The sequence below is a fragment of the Eptatretus burgeri genome, chromosome 7 (genome assembly GCF_056783735.1).
Source record: "Eptatretus burgeri isolate ZD-2024b chromosome 7, Ebu_testis_v1, whole genome shotgun sequence".
NCBI lineage: Eukaryota > Metazoa > Chordata > Myxini > Myxiniformes > Myxinidae > Eptatretus > Eptatretus burgeri.
Window position 1 is genome coordinate 54024257 of NC_140967.1, and position 18693 is coordinate 54042949.

Consider the following 18693-nt stretch of genomic DNA (forward strand, 5'->3'; position numbering starts at 1 on the left):
GCGGCCTCCCTAAACCCCTTGGGGCACTACCCAGTGTGCGGCCTCCCTAAACCCCTTGGGGGCACACCCAGTGTGCGGCCTCCCTAAACCCCTTGGGGGCGCACCCAGTGTGCGGCCTCCCTAAACCCCTTGGGGCACACTCAGTGCACGGCCTCCATAAACCCCTTGGGGGCACATTCGGTGGAGAGTATACCTTCCCCAGGCTGAACAGTTTATGTTTTGTATCCCACTGATAGGTCGGATCTGGATTCGGAGTGAAACCAAAATCCAATCGACTTATTGTTGTCATCTCCCCCAACTCATCCACCAAGTTTTGTCACAACTCTTGCACAACTTTTTGAAACATCCTGCTATATTATATATCGTTTTTGTCCCGATCACTCAATGGTGAAGAATCACTGAGAAAAAATATTTTTTAAGTCATATCTGGATCCAGATTCAGATCTTCATCAAAGTTGACTGGATTCGTCCTTGTCATACACCTAACATGTCCACCAAGATTCGTCTGAATCCGTCCACAACTTTGTGAGACATCGTGCTATATATCGTTTTTATCCCTGTCTCTCAATGGTGAGAAATCACGAAAAAAAAATTCGGATCTGAATTCGGATACTGATCTTCACTAAAACGGAACTAAATTCTTCCTTGTCACAAACATTTGCCTGGTATTGGCTTAATGGTGAGGGTGGTGGGCTTGGGATCCTTGGGTCGTGAGTTCAATTCCTGTTTAGCTGTTGAATTTATACCAGGTGGGGTTTACTCAGCCTATTATCCTTCTGAGGTTGGCAAAATCAGTACCAGCTTGCTGGGGTGATTGAGCCATTTGAATATCCTGCAACAGTGTGGTGACCTGTCCAGAATTGTGCACAATAGCCCAGGGCACAGCTTTGGCAGCACAGATGCTTTGTACAGCGTATGATCCTAATGGATGGATGTCACACACCCAACCGGTCCACCAATATTTGTCTGAATCCATCCACAACTTTTTGAGATATCCTGTTCACAGACAAGACAGGGGTGAAAACATAACCTCCCTCCACCTTTTGTGGTGAGGGTAATTCTGGTGTCAGGATCTGGATCTTCACCAAAATATTATCAATTCAACCTTGTCACACACCTAACCTGTCCACAAAGTTTTGTCGCGGTACACAACTTTTTGAGATATCTTGCACACAAACAAACAGACAAACAGGGGTGAAAAACAACCTCCAGCTCCGTCCATCTTCGTTGGCGGAGGTAATATGATCTATTGTTAAGAATCCCTCTCTTGAATCCTAACTCATGGCATTGAAGTCGTGCAGCAATAAGTTTCTCTGTTGTTGATGGGAGACATACAATCTAAAAAACTGTTATAGACATACATCTCTTGCTTTTGGGTGGTGGTCCATTGTAGTTCATAAAATAAAAAGTTTTCTCAATGAATCCAGTGCCGTTGTTGAGGATGCTTTTACAGTAAAGTGCCCAGAACAATCATGGGCCGCGGGTCTTTATCTCTGTACTGTTTTCCATTATTAGACTCTGGCTGGCAGACATATCCAGGCACACAGACAAGCAAAGGGTAGTTCCTGAGTATGGGGTTGCTGGAGACGCACTGGTGAGTTGTTTCCCGGTATTTAGCTCTTTATCTGTTATCTTGCATAGTGTTCTTTCTACTCTCTTGCTGGTTTCTTCCGAAATTAATTTAATGTTTTTTTTTTTTGAATGAGGTAGAAACCTTCACCAAGAGAGACTTTATAAAAAAAAAATTGCTTTGAAAGGAAAGGACACAACCTTTTCCTAATCTTTACTGGATGCTTCTGTGCAATATTTCTGTAATTACCACCACCACCGAAGGTGAAGGAGGTTATGTTTTCACCCCTCTCTGTCTGTTTGTTTGTTTGTTTGTTTGTTTGTGTGCAGGACACCTCAAAAAGTTGTGTACGGATCCATGTTTAATGTGAAGTTTTGTGTGCAGGTTGGGTGTGTGACAAGGACGAACTGATTCGATTTTGGTGAAGATCCGGATCCAGATCCGACTACGAGAATTTTTCAGTGATTCTTCACCATTGGGTCAAAATGATATACATAGCACAATTACTCAAAAAGTTGTGGACGGATTCAGATGAAACTTGACGGACAGGTTGGGTGTGTGACCACAACTACTTGATTTCATTTTGTTGAAGATCCAAATCCGGATCTGGATACGAGAATCATCTAATTTTAGTTGTTTTCTGTACATTCGGATATACTCAGGAAATTTTGTGCTTTGCACTAATTGCTGTTGAAAGTTTCTGTCTGAACACTTTGTTTGAAATCCTCCTAAAATACTGAATTGTTAGAGGAATTTCTGTATTCTTTCCTGTTATTTATTAATCCTGGATTTCCAAGATAACCTCGGGCTTTGTGCACTTTCCTTTGAGCCGTCGAGCCTGGGCTCGAATCTCGACGAAGCTATAAATTGCCACCCCGGTATTCATGGAGTTTGCTGGGAATGTCTTTGACGGCATAGTAGTCACTAAATGTTAATACTGATCAGGTTTCTTGGTTAAGTAAATCGATGACAAGGTAATTATACATTGGACAGAATTGACTGAATAGCTTGTGCTTGTATTATTATTTTTACTTCCAGGAGGTGTGCGAACCAGCAACTTTGAACCAATCCACTGCATGTGTGTGCTGAAAAGTCGCCACAAAAATGAAAATGCACTGAATTTGAAATTTCGTGAATATCGATATTTGTAGACCTCCGCATGCAATGTCCAGACACAAGAACTCTCAAATGAGGTATCATTCAGCATTATATGTGCTGTGGTTACGATGTTTTCCCCATTCAAACACAATCGTGCAACTTGCATTTATATCAGTATATCTTATCTATCTATAATTCCAGCAATGTGTGTGTGTGTGTGTGTGTGTGTGTGTGTGTGTGTGTGTGTGTGTGTGTGTGTGTGTGTGTGTGTGTGTGTGTGTGTGTGTGTGACCGCTGTTTCTCGACGATCCACTGGTCTGATCTAATTGAAACTTGCCAGGTATATTGCTGGGGACCTGAAGATGTGCCTTTTCAAGGTTTGATATTAATCGGACAAGTGCTTCCCAAGTTATGGCCATTTATTTACCAACCCATGAAAGGACACGTTGCTGCGTAGGCGTGGCCGATGCGCCATTTAGTTACCAATCACAGGACACGTTGAGGCGTAGGCGAGGCCATTGGGGAAGAGATCCTCAGCCGCGCATTCCCCATTACGGGTTACAACGTACGGACTTCCGGATAGTGATGACACTGTATTCTAATAATTTCTCGATTTCTTATGCGCATTTATAGATAAACATAATTCCCCAATCCAGTCGCCGTTTACGAGAGCGAAGGAACGGCCTGTGTGGTTGTTTGAAAGTTTTTTTGGGGTTTTTTTATTTTTTGGTTTGCACGTACAGCCAAGCAAGAGCGAATGAACGGCCTGTGTGGTTGTTGTTTCTGGCACGCAGTTCGAAAGTTTTTTTTTTTTTTGCACGTATGGCCATGCACGTACGGGCACGTACTAGTATATTAAAAACAGAATGAATCTGTTTGCATATGAAGCTTTCAAACTCATTGGTGGGAGAGCTGGCTTAACTGCAACCACAATTGTCAGGAAGAAAATCGATGTATCCACCATGTTAGTTTTCTGGAAAGCAAGTTATGTCTTCGGAAGTCTCATATTCACAATTTGAATTATCCAATAAATGAGTGTCATCATCCGGAAAGAACTGCTATCGCGAAGCACCGGTTAAGGGTGGGTCCTGTTCCCCTATGAGACAATGTGAACGTTCTGGCGGCATCCCTGAACTGTGCCAGGAGGTGACTGCTGGAGGCATGGCACACTGGGCAAATGAGTCACATCTGACAGAGGAGACTGCAGCCTTACCGGAGGCATATGGTGCTCTCATTCACAAACACGCCAGAGAGGCGCCGATGGTGGGAGGAGGACAGAGACAAAGTGGCACATAACCAATACATGCAATGCACATCTCTAAGAGATGCCTGCAACACAAGCTTGCCATGCGTCAATGGTCACGAGGTCTCACAACCCAGCTTTGTGACTGGTTGATGGAATAGGCCCATCCCCCACCCCCGAAAGGGAAATCCATGAGGAGGCAAACAAGAAAAATTGCTCTTGGAAAAAACGATTGAAGGCCCGGTTTACGCCGGGTTGCTGGTCAAAACATCGAGCCGTTCTGATTAAACTATACGTTGGAGTATTAAAAAATGGATTAATGGGATACAATTCCCAAGTTTGTATGTGTGTTTTCGTGTTTATCCATTTATGCATTCAGATGCTGCAGGAACCAGTGCAACCAAATTTTGTAAGACCTCTTTCATCCAGAGGAAGGTCGAGGGCTATGTATGGATAAATAAATAAAAATTGAAAAGTTAAAAAAAATATTAAAATCAGGTAATTGGCCTTCAGGCCTTGATCAGGTCTTGTGCCCAATACACTGCCTGTGTTTTTTTGTTTTTTTTCTTCCTCGGAGTGATGGAGTAATATGTATTCTGAGGATCGTATTATTAGGGCTGTGGAAATTCGCAGAACACCATAAAGGTCCTTTGTTCAGTTATGCCGATAAGTCCGTGTTCAGTTAGATTTCCCCACCATTGTTTAATGGGGATTATTCGTGTCAACCGGGCTGTGATCTTTGAGTTAGCCGTTTTTCTTTACTATCGTTATTTTGGACCAACCACCACGTCAACCACCAACCACCTTCTCCGTTTCACCCACCAACCACCACATCAACCACCTTCTCCACGCCACCCACCAACCACCACGTCAACCACCAACCACCTTCTCCACGCCACCCACCAACCACCACGTCAACCACCAACCACCCTCTCCACACCGCCTTCATAACAACGACATCTCCCCACCATCTCCTAAACCACATCTCCTCCACCCGAATAACATCACCTCACCTTCAACTCCGCAAACGCTGCCATTTTTGCGCCAGCCACGGCGAGTTCCTGGCGAACAGCATCGCTGCAGGCACACGCGGGGGTTCGCTCACCGAGCAAGTCTGGTGATTTCTACCACGTCCGCTCTGTGTGGAAGCTTCGCCTCGGAATTCGGATCACAAGAGAGAAAGGGGCGGGGCCTGTGGAGGTCAGAGGTCAGAGAGCGGAGGTCAGATCTCGCCTCACGGACCCGATATAAGGGTGCGCAGAGCGCCAGTTCAGTCAGTCGAGAGTGGAGAGTGAGTTGAGTCGGTCGGTGAAGTCTGGAGTTGGGAGAACACAGGAGGGGCGATGTCCAAGAGAGCAGAGGACACGCGAGAGGGAGAGCGTGGCTGAGCCTGCTGTGCCGCGCAGACCTGCGCGTTAGTGGGGAGAGAGCCGGAGAGAGCTCGCCAGCCAGCGCCAAACGGTCTGAGATGATCGGGCTTCGGGACAGTCCGAGCATCGCTGAGGAACGGACGGGTTCTTACAAAGAGCATCAACTTTGAAAGAGCATCCAAACCCGTTCATTCCTCTCAGAGCGTCGCCGGCTGAGGCTCGACTCACCCGGCCGCCTGGCAAGGCATGGGCGCAACCACGGCTACGCTAGCTGCCGTGGGTCACCCCATCGAGGCACCACGAGGGTGGAGGTAACCTGCAACGGTCTTGTGGGACTCCTTCGGTCTGCCAAGTCCCACGTAATAAAGGCCTACGGGTCCAGTCTGACCCCCTTGTCTTTGAAGGGATCTTTTCCTTGCTTTTATTTGTGTGAATGTTTTGGCGCCGTGTCCCACAAGTAGAACTGTGTAAGTGCTTGTGAATAATAATAATAATAGACGGTTGTAGTGCTTTTCCTTGTTCGTGTTTTGTCCCTGTCCCGTATTCATCATAAATCAACTGCATGCGTGTTTCACTTTTTCCATTGCAATACTGTGTACGTGTGTAAATAATAAATGTGCGAGTTTAAATGTTAACCCGTTCATTGTGTCCTCTTTCCCAATTGAACTGCCATATTGCTCTCGGAATTTAGCGGGCTTTTAAATAGCCGATAATAGAATCGGGTCTAACGAGGCCTGGTGATAATACACCGCTCGGTTATCCCAGAACAGAACGAACCGCTTAAGCGGTTCGTGTCCAAGCAGGCCTTCGTTGAGGTACGGTCTCTCGGTAGTCTGCCCGCGCGAATACTTAGGTATATCGATAATTCGGCGATTGACCCTGTAGCGCGTGAGTTGAGTCTTGACTAGGCCGTGGTGTGCACTTGGAGTACACCCGTGACTGGTTTTCGGCATTGTTCCAGAAAGTCGCGACTAAATTGTCCGTCCGGTGGGCGAGACGGCTGCCATTGGCTAAAGTGGCTGTTCACACGCCGGCAGGCGCAAATTCGTAACAGTATGTTGAGGTTGTATATAGTGATTTTTTTGTCAACAACACAAATTTAATTATCAGTGTTTCCATATGCACCTGTTATTAAAAAGATTGGTTTATGCAGGTTTGTTTTAACACTTCCGTGTTCAGGCTTTGAGTGAGAATGTTCGAAGACACTGCCGAGGATTTTCCCGGGAGTGATTGAATAATATGTTTTGTGAAGATTGAATGTTGAGGTTGTATTGTTGTGGGGCCGGGCGTCGGCTGCGAGCACGACCGCTAGATGGAGCTGCAGAGTCGGCTCGACCGATCGCCCGGAATTTAGATCGTACTTCTTCGGAAAACTCCGGAAAAGTATGGGTCCCTTATTGGACCGAAGTTCACCAAGACAGACCACGTGGGGTAGGGTCGATTCCAATTTCAATTTACCTAAATACCCACGTGGTCCAACCTACCGGGGAAATTCACCCTTGACAACTCCCGTACGGAATGAGCCGCTTAGCGTACTCGTTCCGTGTGCGATCCTAGCAGTTTGATCGCCGAGATCCGTCGGTCCCAAATATCCCGTTACAACGGCAACGGCCTGGCTAATTGTCCAACATGTAGCACGCGAAGCCAATGAAGGAATAGACATGAACGAGCTGAAACATTTCACAAATGGGGATGCTTATTTACAATGGGGGGATGAGGGGAGCACATAAGGGCAGAGCTAAACCGAATATTAATAAATGGAGGTATGCAAGGTATGTACAACAAGAGAACAAGGTATACAGTTCACTACTTAACAGACTGGCACCACGAACACACATACGCACACACCCAAAGAAGTGGTGGCTACAGCCTTTATTGAGGCCTTCAGCTCGGAGGGATAGGACGAGCTGAAGACCAGGGTCTATCTCGGACCTGTCCACCTCGTGTGGTCTTCGCGTCGACCCGGGCACCAGCGAGAAGCGAGCCAAACCCAGACACCGGCGAGCGACCCTTGTGGTTCGCTGGAATAAGATGGAATAAGATTAAAATGATGGAATAAGAACAAATACAATACTTTCATTCAGTGCATACTTAACCCCAATTTGTTATATATTCAATGTGGAACCAAAAAAAATCTGGTTTATCTACCCGTGTCTGGAAAAATCACATACAGAGTAAATTTTAGGATAACCGACCAAAATAAATCGTATGATTTATTTTAATGGAGACATTATATCCATTAGAATTCACCTCCATGAAATTTTCCAATAAATGAATACGATGGTTATTGTAAGGAAACACGAGTTGGGGAAATATAAAATAATTACAGGGGATGGGATGTTCCTTTCCCCATACTACAAGGGTGAAGGTATGTATCTTGGTAGAGGATACTATAAACCTAAGAGACAAAGGGGTGTTGGACATCAATTTAGAGGAGATGGGATAATTGATACTCTCATGGGTATCGGTTCAACTATTCTTAAACATAAAGACCTAATTGGTTCAACTGCTTCTGCTGTGGGAAATGTAGCGGGTGCTATAAAGAGTACAAAAGACACCCAAAAGGAATCCCATAAATTGCAAGCAATAAAATAAAATAAAATAAGAAAGGCAAAACTCAATTGTCTCCCCAAGAATGACAGAAAATAATTCAAATACTTGGGTCAGGGTTTCAAAAGTTTGAACATCTTTTTTAAAATTTGAATAAAACAATATGAGTATGGAAGCAATCGATAGTATCTATGATTGAGATGAGACCATTGTCATCTCAAACTCTACTAAAAAAGAAGACTACTTCAAGGTAAATGCTATAACAGGAACAGACTGGAATACAAATGTAATAAATAGTTTTGAAATAAATAATCAACAAACTTATTTGAATCTTGCCGATAGTTTCTTGTTGTGTAAATTTACATTCACTAAGGCTGCGAATAACACAAATGCTACACTCGTAAATTATTTCTTCGGGATAATGTTTGATAGTGTTCGTTTGTATATTGGAACATAAGAAGTTGAAGCGGTTGATTATGTCTCTGCTACATCTGAAGTGATGAAACTTACACGAAATTCATTTCGTGATGGAATGGTTGAGCGGACTGTTGAAGGTTTTATTCCTGATATGGCAACAGGAACAAACACAGACCCTGGCTGTAGTCAAAGAAAGGCAATGTATAATGACTAGTGCATGCCCGTAGGTGCGTGCCTGTACGTGCAAACAAAACAAAACAAAAAAACTTTCAAACCGCATGCCAGAAACAACTCCACAGGCCGTTCCTTCGCTCTCACGTGCCCGTACGTGCGTGGCCGTACATGCAAAAAAAATAAAAAACTTTCAAACCGCGTGCCAGAAACAACAACCACACAGCCCGTTCCTTCGCTCTCGTAAACGACGACTGGATTGGGGCATTGTGTTTATCTATAAATGCGCATAAGAAATCGAGAAATTATGAGAATACAGTAAGTCATCACAATGCGGAAGTAGTGCGTGCCCATATGGAATGTTCACATGCAATCCACAAATTATTGCTTGCATTGAAGTATCAACTGCTGTGATATTTACACACACAGAATATACACGAAGTCATCATTATCCGGAAGCCCGTACGTTGTAACCCGTAATGGGGAACGCGGCTGCCCATTAAAAAAATAAATAAATAAATAAATAAATATTCAAACCGCGAGCAACAAACAACAACCACACAGGCCGTTTCTTCGCTCTCGCGTGCCCGTACGTGGGTGGCGCGGAGGTTCGCATATCACAGTTACGATGACTCGCAATTTAGGTTTTAATGGCCAATTATTCAATTTGCGCCAACGTATTTTGCCTTTTCACAATGTCCTCGCAAGGAAAAACAAAAAGAGAAGAGAAGAGAGAAAAAAAAATTACTTCCTGGTTCGGAGCACACTAGCACTCTGATGTTACCGAAATTTATGCACTGTCTCATATGAAAACGATCATAACTTGCGGCATTGTGTTTATCTATAAATGCGCATAAGAAATCGAGAAATTATTAGAATACACAAAGTCATCACTCTCCGGAAGTCCGTATGTTGTAACCCGTAATGGGGAACGCGGCTGAGCTTCCCTTCCCCATCGGCCACGCCCACGCAATAACATGTATTGTCATTGGTTTGGTAAATAAATGGCCATAACTTGGGAAGCACTTGTCCGATTTATATCAAACCTTGAAAAGGCACATCCTCAGGTCCCCAGCAATATATCTGGCAAGTTTCAATTACATCGGACCAGCGGTTTTCGAGAAACAGCGGTCACACACACACACACACACACACACACACACGCACACACACACTCACACACACACGCACACACACACACACACACACACACACACACACACACACACACACACACACACACACACACACACACACACACACACACACACACACACACACACACACACAGAGATTGCTGGAATTATAGATAGACGATACAAAAGCAGGTAATATTTTTGCCATGGCAGTTCCTCTTAAAAGTATATTTGGATTTTGTGATTATGATAAAGTTCTGTATAGACTTAAAATTAGATTTCAACTACAAAGGAATAATAATGAAAATAAATTGCTTTTTGGTGCTCAGAATATATTTGTTATTGATAAAGTGAGTTGGTATATTTGTGAATATACTCCTAATCTTAAAACAGAAGAGATGTTGAATAGAAGACTTAACTCAAAGAATCCACTCAATGTATCATACCTTAAAAGAAGATGTCAAGAAGTTAAACTGAACCAAACCACTTACACATGGAATTTGGGTGTTCTGCAAGGAAAGCCACGATACCTGTGGCTCATTTTTAAGAAACCATATGGAGAGATTGCTACTGATAAGAAGAATGTGTTGAGTGATAATGCTAAGGTTAAACAACTTCGTGTTTCTCTAGATGGAACATTTTATACACGAGATAGATTGCAAATTGTTTGGTAAAAAAACATTATTCTGCTGAAGCATACAAGTCTTTCCAAAAGGTGTGTGAAAGCAATGGTCATAAAGAACCCATTTTGGAAATGGCTACATTTAAAAGCCGATATACAATCTACGCAATTGACCTGAGTGCTCAAAAGGAAACTATAAAGTTGAATGGGGTGGATACTTCCCTGTACATTGAAAGAGGAGAGAGTGAAGAAGTTGATACAAATTGTTTGCTTTTGGAAGAAACATAATTTCAGATTAATACAGATAATGGTGTTATGATTAGTGTTACATAATTTTTTGAGAAATAAATGAGTAGTAAAGTGCCAACTGCGGTATATGTTAATCAAATCAATCTTAATAAACTATCATCTTGTATTCAAAATCAAAAGCCTTGTGTGATTAACGGTAATACAATTCAGAGAAAAGGAACAGTGAGAATTGATGTTTTTCTCACAAGAGAACAAGTGAAAATCTTGAACGAAACTGGCTCACTTAAAATTAAAATGTCAAAACTGAAGTTGGAGAAATATTCCATAAGAGAGACGAGTGGAGGATTTCTCCCATTTCTAATTCCTTTATTTGCTGGTTTAAGTGTGGCTGGAGCATTGACTGGCAGTATTTCAGCAGCGGTGAAAACTGCCAACGAAAGGAAAGCTCAAATACAGGCTCAAAAAGAGTTGGAGAAAAAAAATTAATGGAAGTGGTATAATTGTAGATTTTGCTGAAAAACTTGAAAGCCTACCTGATAAAGCGAGATTGTTAGAGATATGTTTTCTTCTATTTTACAAGCAGGTGTAAAATTAACTAAAAGGGGTAATGGATTATATCTTTCTCATGAATAAATGAGCATCGATGAGTGGTTTAAAGAATTTAAAAAGAACACAACATTAAATATAGAACTTGCCAGATATTATAAGAAATTAAAAATTGAAAATGTGGTTATTTGTATGAGAGATGAATTAACAAACTTGTCTAAATATACAAAGAATATTATTATGAATATATAAGATCATAAGGGAAATGGTTCTCATTGGGTTTGTATTTGTAATAATCAGGTTAAATATTATTTTCATAGTTATGGTCTTCCACCAACTGTTGAAGTCATGAAATTCTTACAGAATGGTGTCTATCAAACATTTCAAGTCTACGAATTAAATTCCAAGTGTTGTGGTCAATTATGTCTCGACGTGTTATTTCAACTTCACAAAAAAAATTTTTTTAATGATATTTTTTATTTAATATAAATGACATGTTGTAAAACATGGTTCTACCTTTGGTGTATCCCAAGAACTGGATATTGATTTATCAAATTATTACACAAAAGCACAGGCTGAATGACAGAAATATTGTGTAACAAAGAATATTAATATGAAAAATGCTGATAAATTAATAAATTATCCAAGCCCGACTGAGGCTAATGACTTGGTGAGATCAAGTGATTTATCACAATATATATCCCTAAATAAAATGGCGGTGTATTCCAAAGATACAGAAATGTTGATTTTATCTCCAGGTCATACAGAATTCGCAGCTCTAACTGAAATAATTTTTTATAAAGAAGGGCATATCTTTGTTTGAGAATAGAACATTGGGGATATGATATGAATGATTTAGAGTATAATTGGTCATTTAAAATCAACCTAGAATACCTGAAAGAATTAAATCAGTCTCATAAGGAAGAATATTATCCACTTGGTGCCGATAATGAGATTTATTGAAGCACGATTAGCAAACAACAAAGAAAATAATTTAATAAGGCTAAAATAAATAACAGCTTTGCCGTAGTTTATATCATGAAAATGCAAAGAACAGGATTTTATATCATAATGGAATACAAACTGATTTAACAATGGGAATATGGGGAGGTATTACCTGTCATCATATTAATCTGTCATATATTTCTGATACATAAATGACAGCAAGAAGGCTTCAAGAAAATTATAATTTCTGTGTACAAGCATACCTTCAAGAAAAGGGTATTCGGTATTTTAATAAATATGTTGTAGAACATAAGAATGGGGTATTTTCAATAAAAGATTGGCTTTATACTGATGTTGCAAAACCAACAACTTTGGATTTAACTGCAATGTTAAACATTGAAAAGGTTTCAAAGTTGAGAAAATCCAAGGCTCCTTTACAAATTCAGAAGAAATTTTATCGGTTTCCTGTTGTAAAAAAAAAATTGGATGCAGGAATATCAAGAAATGCAGATGAATATATGTATGATATTCTATGAAGTGAAAGTGGTTCAAGGGTATTGATGGATGAGGAAGGAGTTGAAGAAAATGAGGAAAGAGAGAAGGAGATGGAGAAGAGAGAAGGAGGCAAGGGAGAAAAGAGAGAGAGAGAGAGAGAAGGAGGCAAGGGAGAAAAGAGAGAGAGAGAGAGAGAAGGAGGCAAGGGAGAAAAGAGAGAGAGAGAGAGAGAAGGAGGCAAGGGAGAAAAGAGAGAGAGAGAGAGAGAGAGAGAGAGAGAGAGAGAGAGAGAGAGAGAGAGAGAGAGAGAGAGAGAGAGAGAGAGAGAGAGAGAGAGAGAGAGAGAGAGAGAGAGAGAGAGAGAGAGAGAGAGAGAGAGAGAGAGAGAGAGAGAGAGAGAGAGAGAGAGAGAGAGAGAAAGGGAGGAGAGATAGAGGAAGGAAAGAGAGAATGAATAAATATAAAATATGGAAACCAGTGAGATTAAAAAAAGATTGGAGGTATTACAGAAAATAAATCGATCTCAACGCACTGAGGAGGAAAACAAAAAATTAACAAGTCCAGCAAAAAGATATTGGTCAAGAGTATTAACAGCGATTTCAGGGAGAAGATTTAAACTAGAAAGTGGAGATAAAGAAGAGAAAAAAGAAAAATTATATTCTTGATGATGTTGGTATAATTGGCTTTGGTTAAAGTTTTACATTTTTTTTCTTCAATAAATGGAGGAGAGAGTGAAGACATTTCTAAGGATTCTTTATATTTTAAAAAAAATTAGATTTAAATGTACATGTTGGAAACTAAAAAGGTTTTCGTATTCTGTAGGAATTTTTCTCATAAATAAATGACTTATTGTCTCAAATGTAAAAAGAAAACCAATACTAAAAATATCTTGTATGTAAAAAGTAAAAAATATGGTTATAAAAAAGGGATATGTTGGGTGTGTGGCTCTAAAAAGAGTAAATTCATCTCCAAACCAAAATCTGGGGGAGATATACAAAAGTTTTTTTTTCTCAGGATGTAAGTTTACAACAACTGGAATATCAGGGGAATTACCTCTACCAGTGTATTCTTTCTGTGGTTGTCATACCAAATTCACTCAACTCGGTTCTCAACAATAGTAATCTTTAATTCAGGACATTGTAGAGAAGTACAACAATACGATTCATACCTCAACAAAATTCAAGCCATCAGAAACATTTACAAAATTAAAATATGAAAAAGAGATTAATTCGAGAAATCCAAAGTTTAAGATTGGTGATGTCATCAGAATATTTAGGTGGAAATCACATTTTAAAAAAGGTTATATATACTAAGTGATGAAAGAATGAACTTTTTAAAATCGTTGATGTAATAGATACAGTTCCTTGGACTTACAAATTATATAATTTAAAGGGACAAGAAATCTTGGGTTCATTTTATTCACAGGAATTACAAAAGACAAAGATGATAAATAAAAAACAAAGAAATTCAAAAAAATTGACTCCACCCCATATTTGACTCTGCCCACATAAACCACACCCATGCAAGCCACACCACACACCACATCCATCATACAATGATGAGTTTATCAATTCCCCACACACAGTGCGTTTATTTAATTAAATAATACACTCCACTTCCTTCTTTGTCTCCACCCACACAAGCCACACCTATATACCCCATCATCCCCTCCCCTTGCGCTCCACCACCCTTGACCCACCACCCCTTCATCCCTTCCCCACCCATACAAGCCACACCCATACAAGCCACACCCATATACCCCATCATCCCCTCCCCTTGTGCACCCCCACCCTTGACCCACCATCCCCCTCATCCCACCCCACCATTCCCTACACACACAGGGAGGGGAGGGGTGCGATGAGGGGGGTGGTGAGTCATTGGGGAGAGTGCGCCTTCCTACCCCCTCCCCCCTTCTTTTTTACCCCTCCTTTATCCTTTTTTTGTAATTAAGAATTAAATAATTATAAACCAAACAGATATAATCAATACTTAAAACATACAATATATTACACATTGAAATATCTACAACAGATTTTATTATATAATGTTTGTTTGAGCGAGAGAGTGAGGGGTCTTGAATCATCTGAGTTTTTCTTTCCTATTAAAACACACACACACACACACACACACACACACACACACACACACACACACACACACACACACACACACACACACACACACACACACACACACACACACACACACACACACACACACACACACACACACACACACACACACACACACACACACACACGCACTATATGACACCTGTGAATACCTAAGGAGGTGTCAGAGTATATCGTATTGCCAATAAATAAATAAATCCTAACTCGTATATTAACTTCAGTCAGAGAGAGAGATGAATAATTAATTACTTGGGGTAGCCTCTGATGACTGTTTGGAACAAGAGGCAAACATATCTGCACTTTTTTCGTGATTGACACTGTAAAAGGAAACACAGGCAGTCTCATCTTACATAATTGTATTTGATCATGTGTAATACCTTTCCAGTAAATCTTCAAAGAACATTGAAATTTAACATCATTGTATTTTATTATGTGTAATACCTTTCAAGAAAATCTTCAAAGAACATTGAAACATTGGGTAAATTCTGTGATGTTGGATGGCTCGGAGGTATCCATCTCAGAGGCAGGTTATTAATACATATATTAAGGTCGTTGTGAAATTCCTGATGAACAAACTGGATTTCTGTCAGGACATCATTCAGAGCTTTCCATTCGTTGTGGGGATCATTAATATAACAATTCACCTCGTCTATGAGTGAGTTTGAAATGCTGTAATAAAAAGGAAAATATATAATTAGTTATATAATTAATCATATACAATCAAAATTAAGACGAATTACTGCACGATAGTTCCAAGAAGGAAGCCAGACTTAACAATACACACACACCTCATTTTTCATTTCTGTTCCTCACAATTCTATCTCACACACACACACACACGCACGCACGCACGCACGCACACACAAACAATTGGATTACATTAACAGTTTAACAGTGTATGAAACTTTCCAATGTTGTGATGGGTCATTATATTCTTCCTCAGATGAAAGATGGTTCATCTGTTGGGTCAAACGTTGGGTCATAAAGCAAATTCTCGTTCATCTCCGTCGGGTCAAAATCTTTTTTGAGTCAGAGAAATGCAGCCTTATAAAGCATTTTTGAGGTAGTGAGAAACAGTCTATTTTCCAGCATTACTGGCTCCGGATGAAAAACAGAAAAGAGAACAATGGGGTAAGTCTTGGAAAATAACCAGGTTGAGAAAATCTGTCATTTCTCAAAATTTAATGTGTTAGTGTCTGAGAAAAGGTTCGAGTAAGGAAAATATTTTATAAGAGATGAGTGTTACAAAACAATTTTATAAAATACAACATAAACAAATATTTATTGACTCTATAAAAGTTTCATGTACATGAGTGTGATTAAAATATGCTCAGATAAGAGCATTAAGAGAGGTTTGTCATTTCATTTCTGCTCAACAAAGATACTTAAAGGTCTAAAGAAGAGTGTATTAAAAGAGACCATGAACTTTCAACATTACCTTGAATGTATATGGAAAAGAAATGATGTTTATAGAGAGTTGAATCTTATTAGAAATTATAAACATGAAATATTCTCAGAGACTGTTAATAAGAAAGCTCGAACAGCATTTGATGATAAAAGATATTTAATGAGTGATGGAATAAATACATGACCTTTATAGGTTTAAAGTATAAGTATTAATAAAAATGGGGTTGGGGGTTTTAACAGGCTACCGCCGCCTTTTTAAAAATTGATGAATAAATTAAGTTATCCTGAAAATAAAACACAAATATTTATAGCATCTCTATTTGGCTACTCAATTTGGTTAAAGAAATGATCATATGAAAAAGCCCAGCCTTGCAGGGAAAGTAGTGTCAAAATGGGTGTTTAACAAAGTAATGTGTTCCAGTTTGAAAAGGAGAAATATGAGTGAGAGTAAGGCCTAAGTCACATTTGCTCTACGGTGAGGATACAGCGGCCGTACTCCCCCTGAATTGACAGAAACGTGCGGTGGCCGCAGAGTTTCTGCGGTGGCCTCAGGGTGGCCCTATGCCGTTTGGCTATCTTTTACAGGCCGTAAGGGTTGCCGTGGAATTATAACGCGGAGTTATAACTTTTTTCATTTCTATGTTCACCGTAGAAATTCGGCAAGTGGAAAAAAAAAACTGGTAACAAAAACAAAAAAAATTAACCCACTCGTTACCGTCCGTCTGGCCGCACGTTGGCCTTAGGGCCCCCCTGTGGTTGCCTTGCGGGCACCTTGAGGCTACCTTGCATCTGCCTTGAAAATTCTATGGCCACCGTAGGGCCACCTTAAGGTCACCGTGCGACATCAAATCAAAGACCGTATGGCAACCCCACTTTTTCGGTCTCCACAATTTCTAAATACGCCGTGCGGCTCCCCAGAAAATAAAAACATATGTGACTGCTACATTGTGTGACCGTGGAAATACTGCGGCCGCCGTATAATTGCTAGTAGCCGTAGATTTTGGAGACCCCACAGCCGCCGTATAATTGCTAGTAGCCGTAGATTTTGGAGACCCCACAGCCGCCGTGGCAAATGTGACTTAGGCCTTAGCGAGCGAATATTGAGACTTTGAGAAATGAGATGCATTACTGCGTCAAACCCTCCCTTTTGACACTACTCACCCATGATATACTAAAGTTTGTTCATGACATTAAAAAAAACATTGGGGTCGAGGAGAGTCTATGGGGGGAGGGGAGTTACCCCCCAAAATATGCATTTGCTTTCTTCTCAGAAACTACACACGCAATTCTGATGAAACGTGACCACCACCTTCATCACCCATGATGAACTAAAGTTTGTTCATGACATTAAAAATAATTGGGGTCTCAGGGATTCTACAGGGGGGGGTGCCTCCAAAAATATGTATTTGCTTTCTTTTCTGAAACCACACACACACAATTTCGATGAGATTTGACCACAACCTTTATCACCTATGATGTACCAAAGTTTGTTCATGGCATTAAAAAAGAAATCCATTGGTATTGACTTTCTTCTCCATTAGATAATTTGTGGGTCATTCATGCCTACCATTGGTTGCCTGGTTATCTTATCCAGCCACTACCAGGTGAGCGCCCAGCGGTACTACCCCTGTTTAATATCTCTGTGAGGTTCTTTGTCATCATTCCTGTAGGTCGAGCTATCACTGGTACAACTTTGGCATTCTTCAGCTTCCAGGATCTTTTCACTTCATTCTTGAGGTCTTGGTGTTTGGTTATTTTCTTGATTTCTGCTTTGTTTAGTCCAAAATCACTGCTATTAACACCTCAATCAGCAATGCCTTCTTCTCTTTTTTGTACATAAGTATGATATCTGGTCGTAACACTTTGTTTTCGATGTTCACGCTCGATGGGTCATTAGGTTGTATGTGAGTGGTTTTAGTTCATGTTCCCACAAAGTGATTGGTTCATGATTCAGTGATTCATTGATTGCTGAAACTGCTATATCAAAGTTTTTGCAGATGTGCCAGCAGATTACTTTACAAACTCTGTTGTGTCATTGTGTGCACTGTTGTTCTGACACGAGTTTTTTTTTGTGTTTTAGTTCATTCATTAAGCATAACATATCATCCCCTTTGCTAACCCGACCTCCATCTCACCTTTTTCTTTTTTCATATCTATCTCTATCTCTATCTCTATCTCTATCTCTATCTCTATCTCTATGTCTGTCTGTCTGTCTGTCTGTCTGTCTGTCTCTCCCTCTCTCTCTCTCTCCCTCTTTCTCTCCCTCTTTCTCTCCCTCTGTCTCTCCCTCTTTCTCAGCCCCTCCCTCCTGCAGTGTATAGCAACATTTGGTGAGGCATAGCTCTCCTCACCACTCTCCACCTTCCCCCCTCCTTACTCTTCCCCCCTTCTGAGCTTCCCTCCTTCCTTCCTACTCCCTCATATCCCTCCTCTGCCCCACCCCCCACCCATGATCCCTCCATCAGCGAAGCGACGGGTTGAATTTGCTAGTGTATAATAAACCTGAATAAATTCCTGCATGGGGCCAGTGTGAACAAAATTCTGACTCAAGACCAAGGACCTCATCACTTACACAGTGGCAGTGCATTGAGCTATTGAGTCTTCAGGATAACTTAAGGAATTTCTCACACGAACACTGCAAGCACAGCACACAACTCTTTTGGGAAAAGAGTGATTAAAACACAATCCACAAACAAATTAAATCGATCACAAATGCAGTTGAAGCAGTTCTCAAGGCAAAAG

The 18693-nt window shown here is 40.8% G+C and overlaps 1 protein-coding gene and 1 long non-coding RNA gene across 2 annotated transcripts in view; one reads left to right on the forward strand and one right to left on the reverse strand.

Annotated features, from left to right (window-relative positions):
* LOC147023282 (uncharacterized) overlaps nucleotides 1-18693 on the reverse strand; it is a 157181-nt gene that overhangs the window by 7356 nt on the left and 131132 nt on the right. The window contains exon 5 of the long non-coding RNA XR_015060123.1: nucleotides 7130-7302. This is a non-coding gene — a long non-coding RNA (uncharacterized LOC147023282). The remainder of the gene's footprint in view (nucleotides 1-7129; nucleotides 7303-18693) is intronic.
* Nucleotides 1469-18693, forward strand: part of LOC147023283 (myosin light chain kinase 3-like) — a 193249-nt gene continuing 176024 nt past the window's right edge. Inside the window, exon 1 of the mRNA XM_085888522.1 lies at nucleotides 1469-1594. Coding sequence (XP_085744648.1) covers nucleotides 1572-1594 — 23 coding nt within the window. The 5' untranslated portion in view covers nucleotides 1469-1571. The remainder of the gene's footprint in view (nucleotides 1595-18693) is intronic.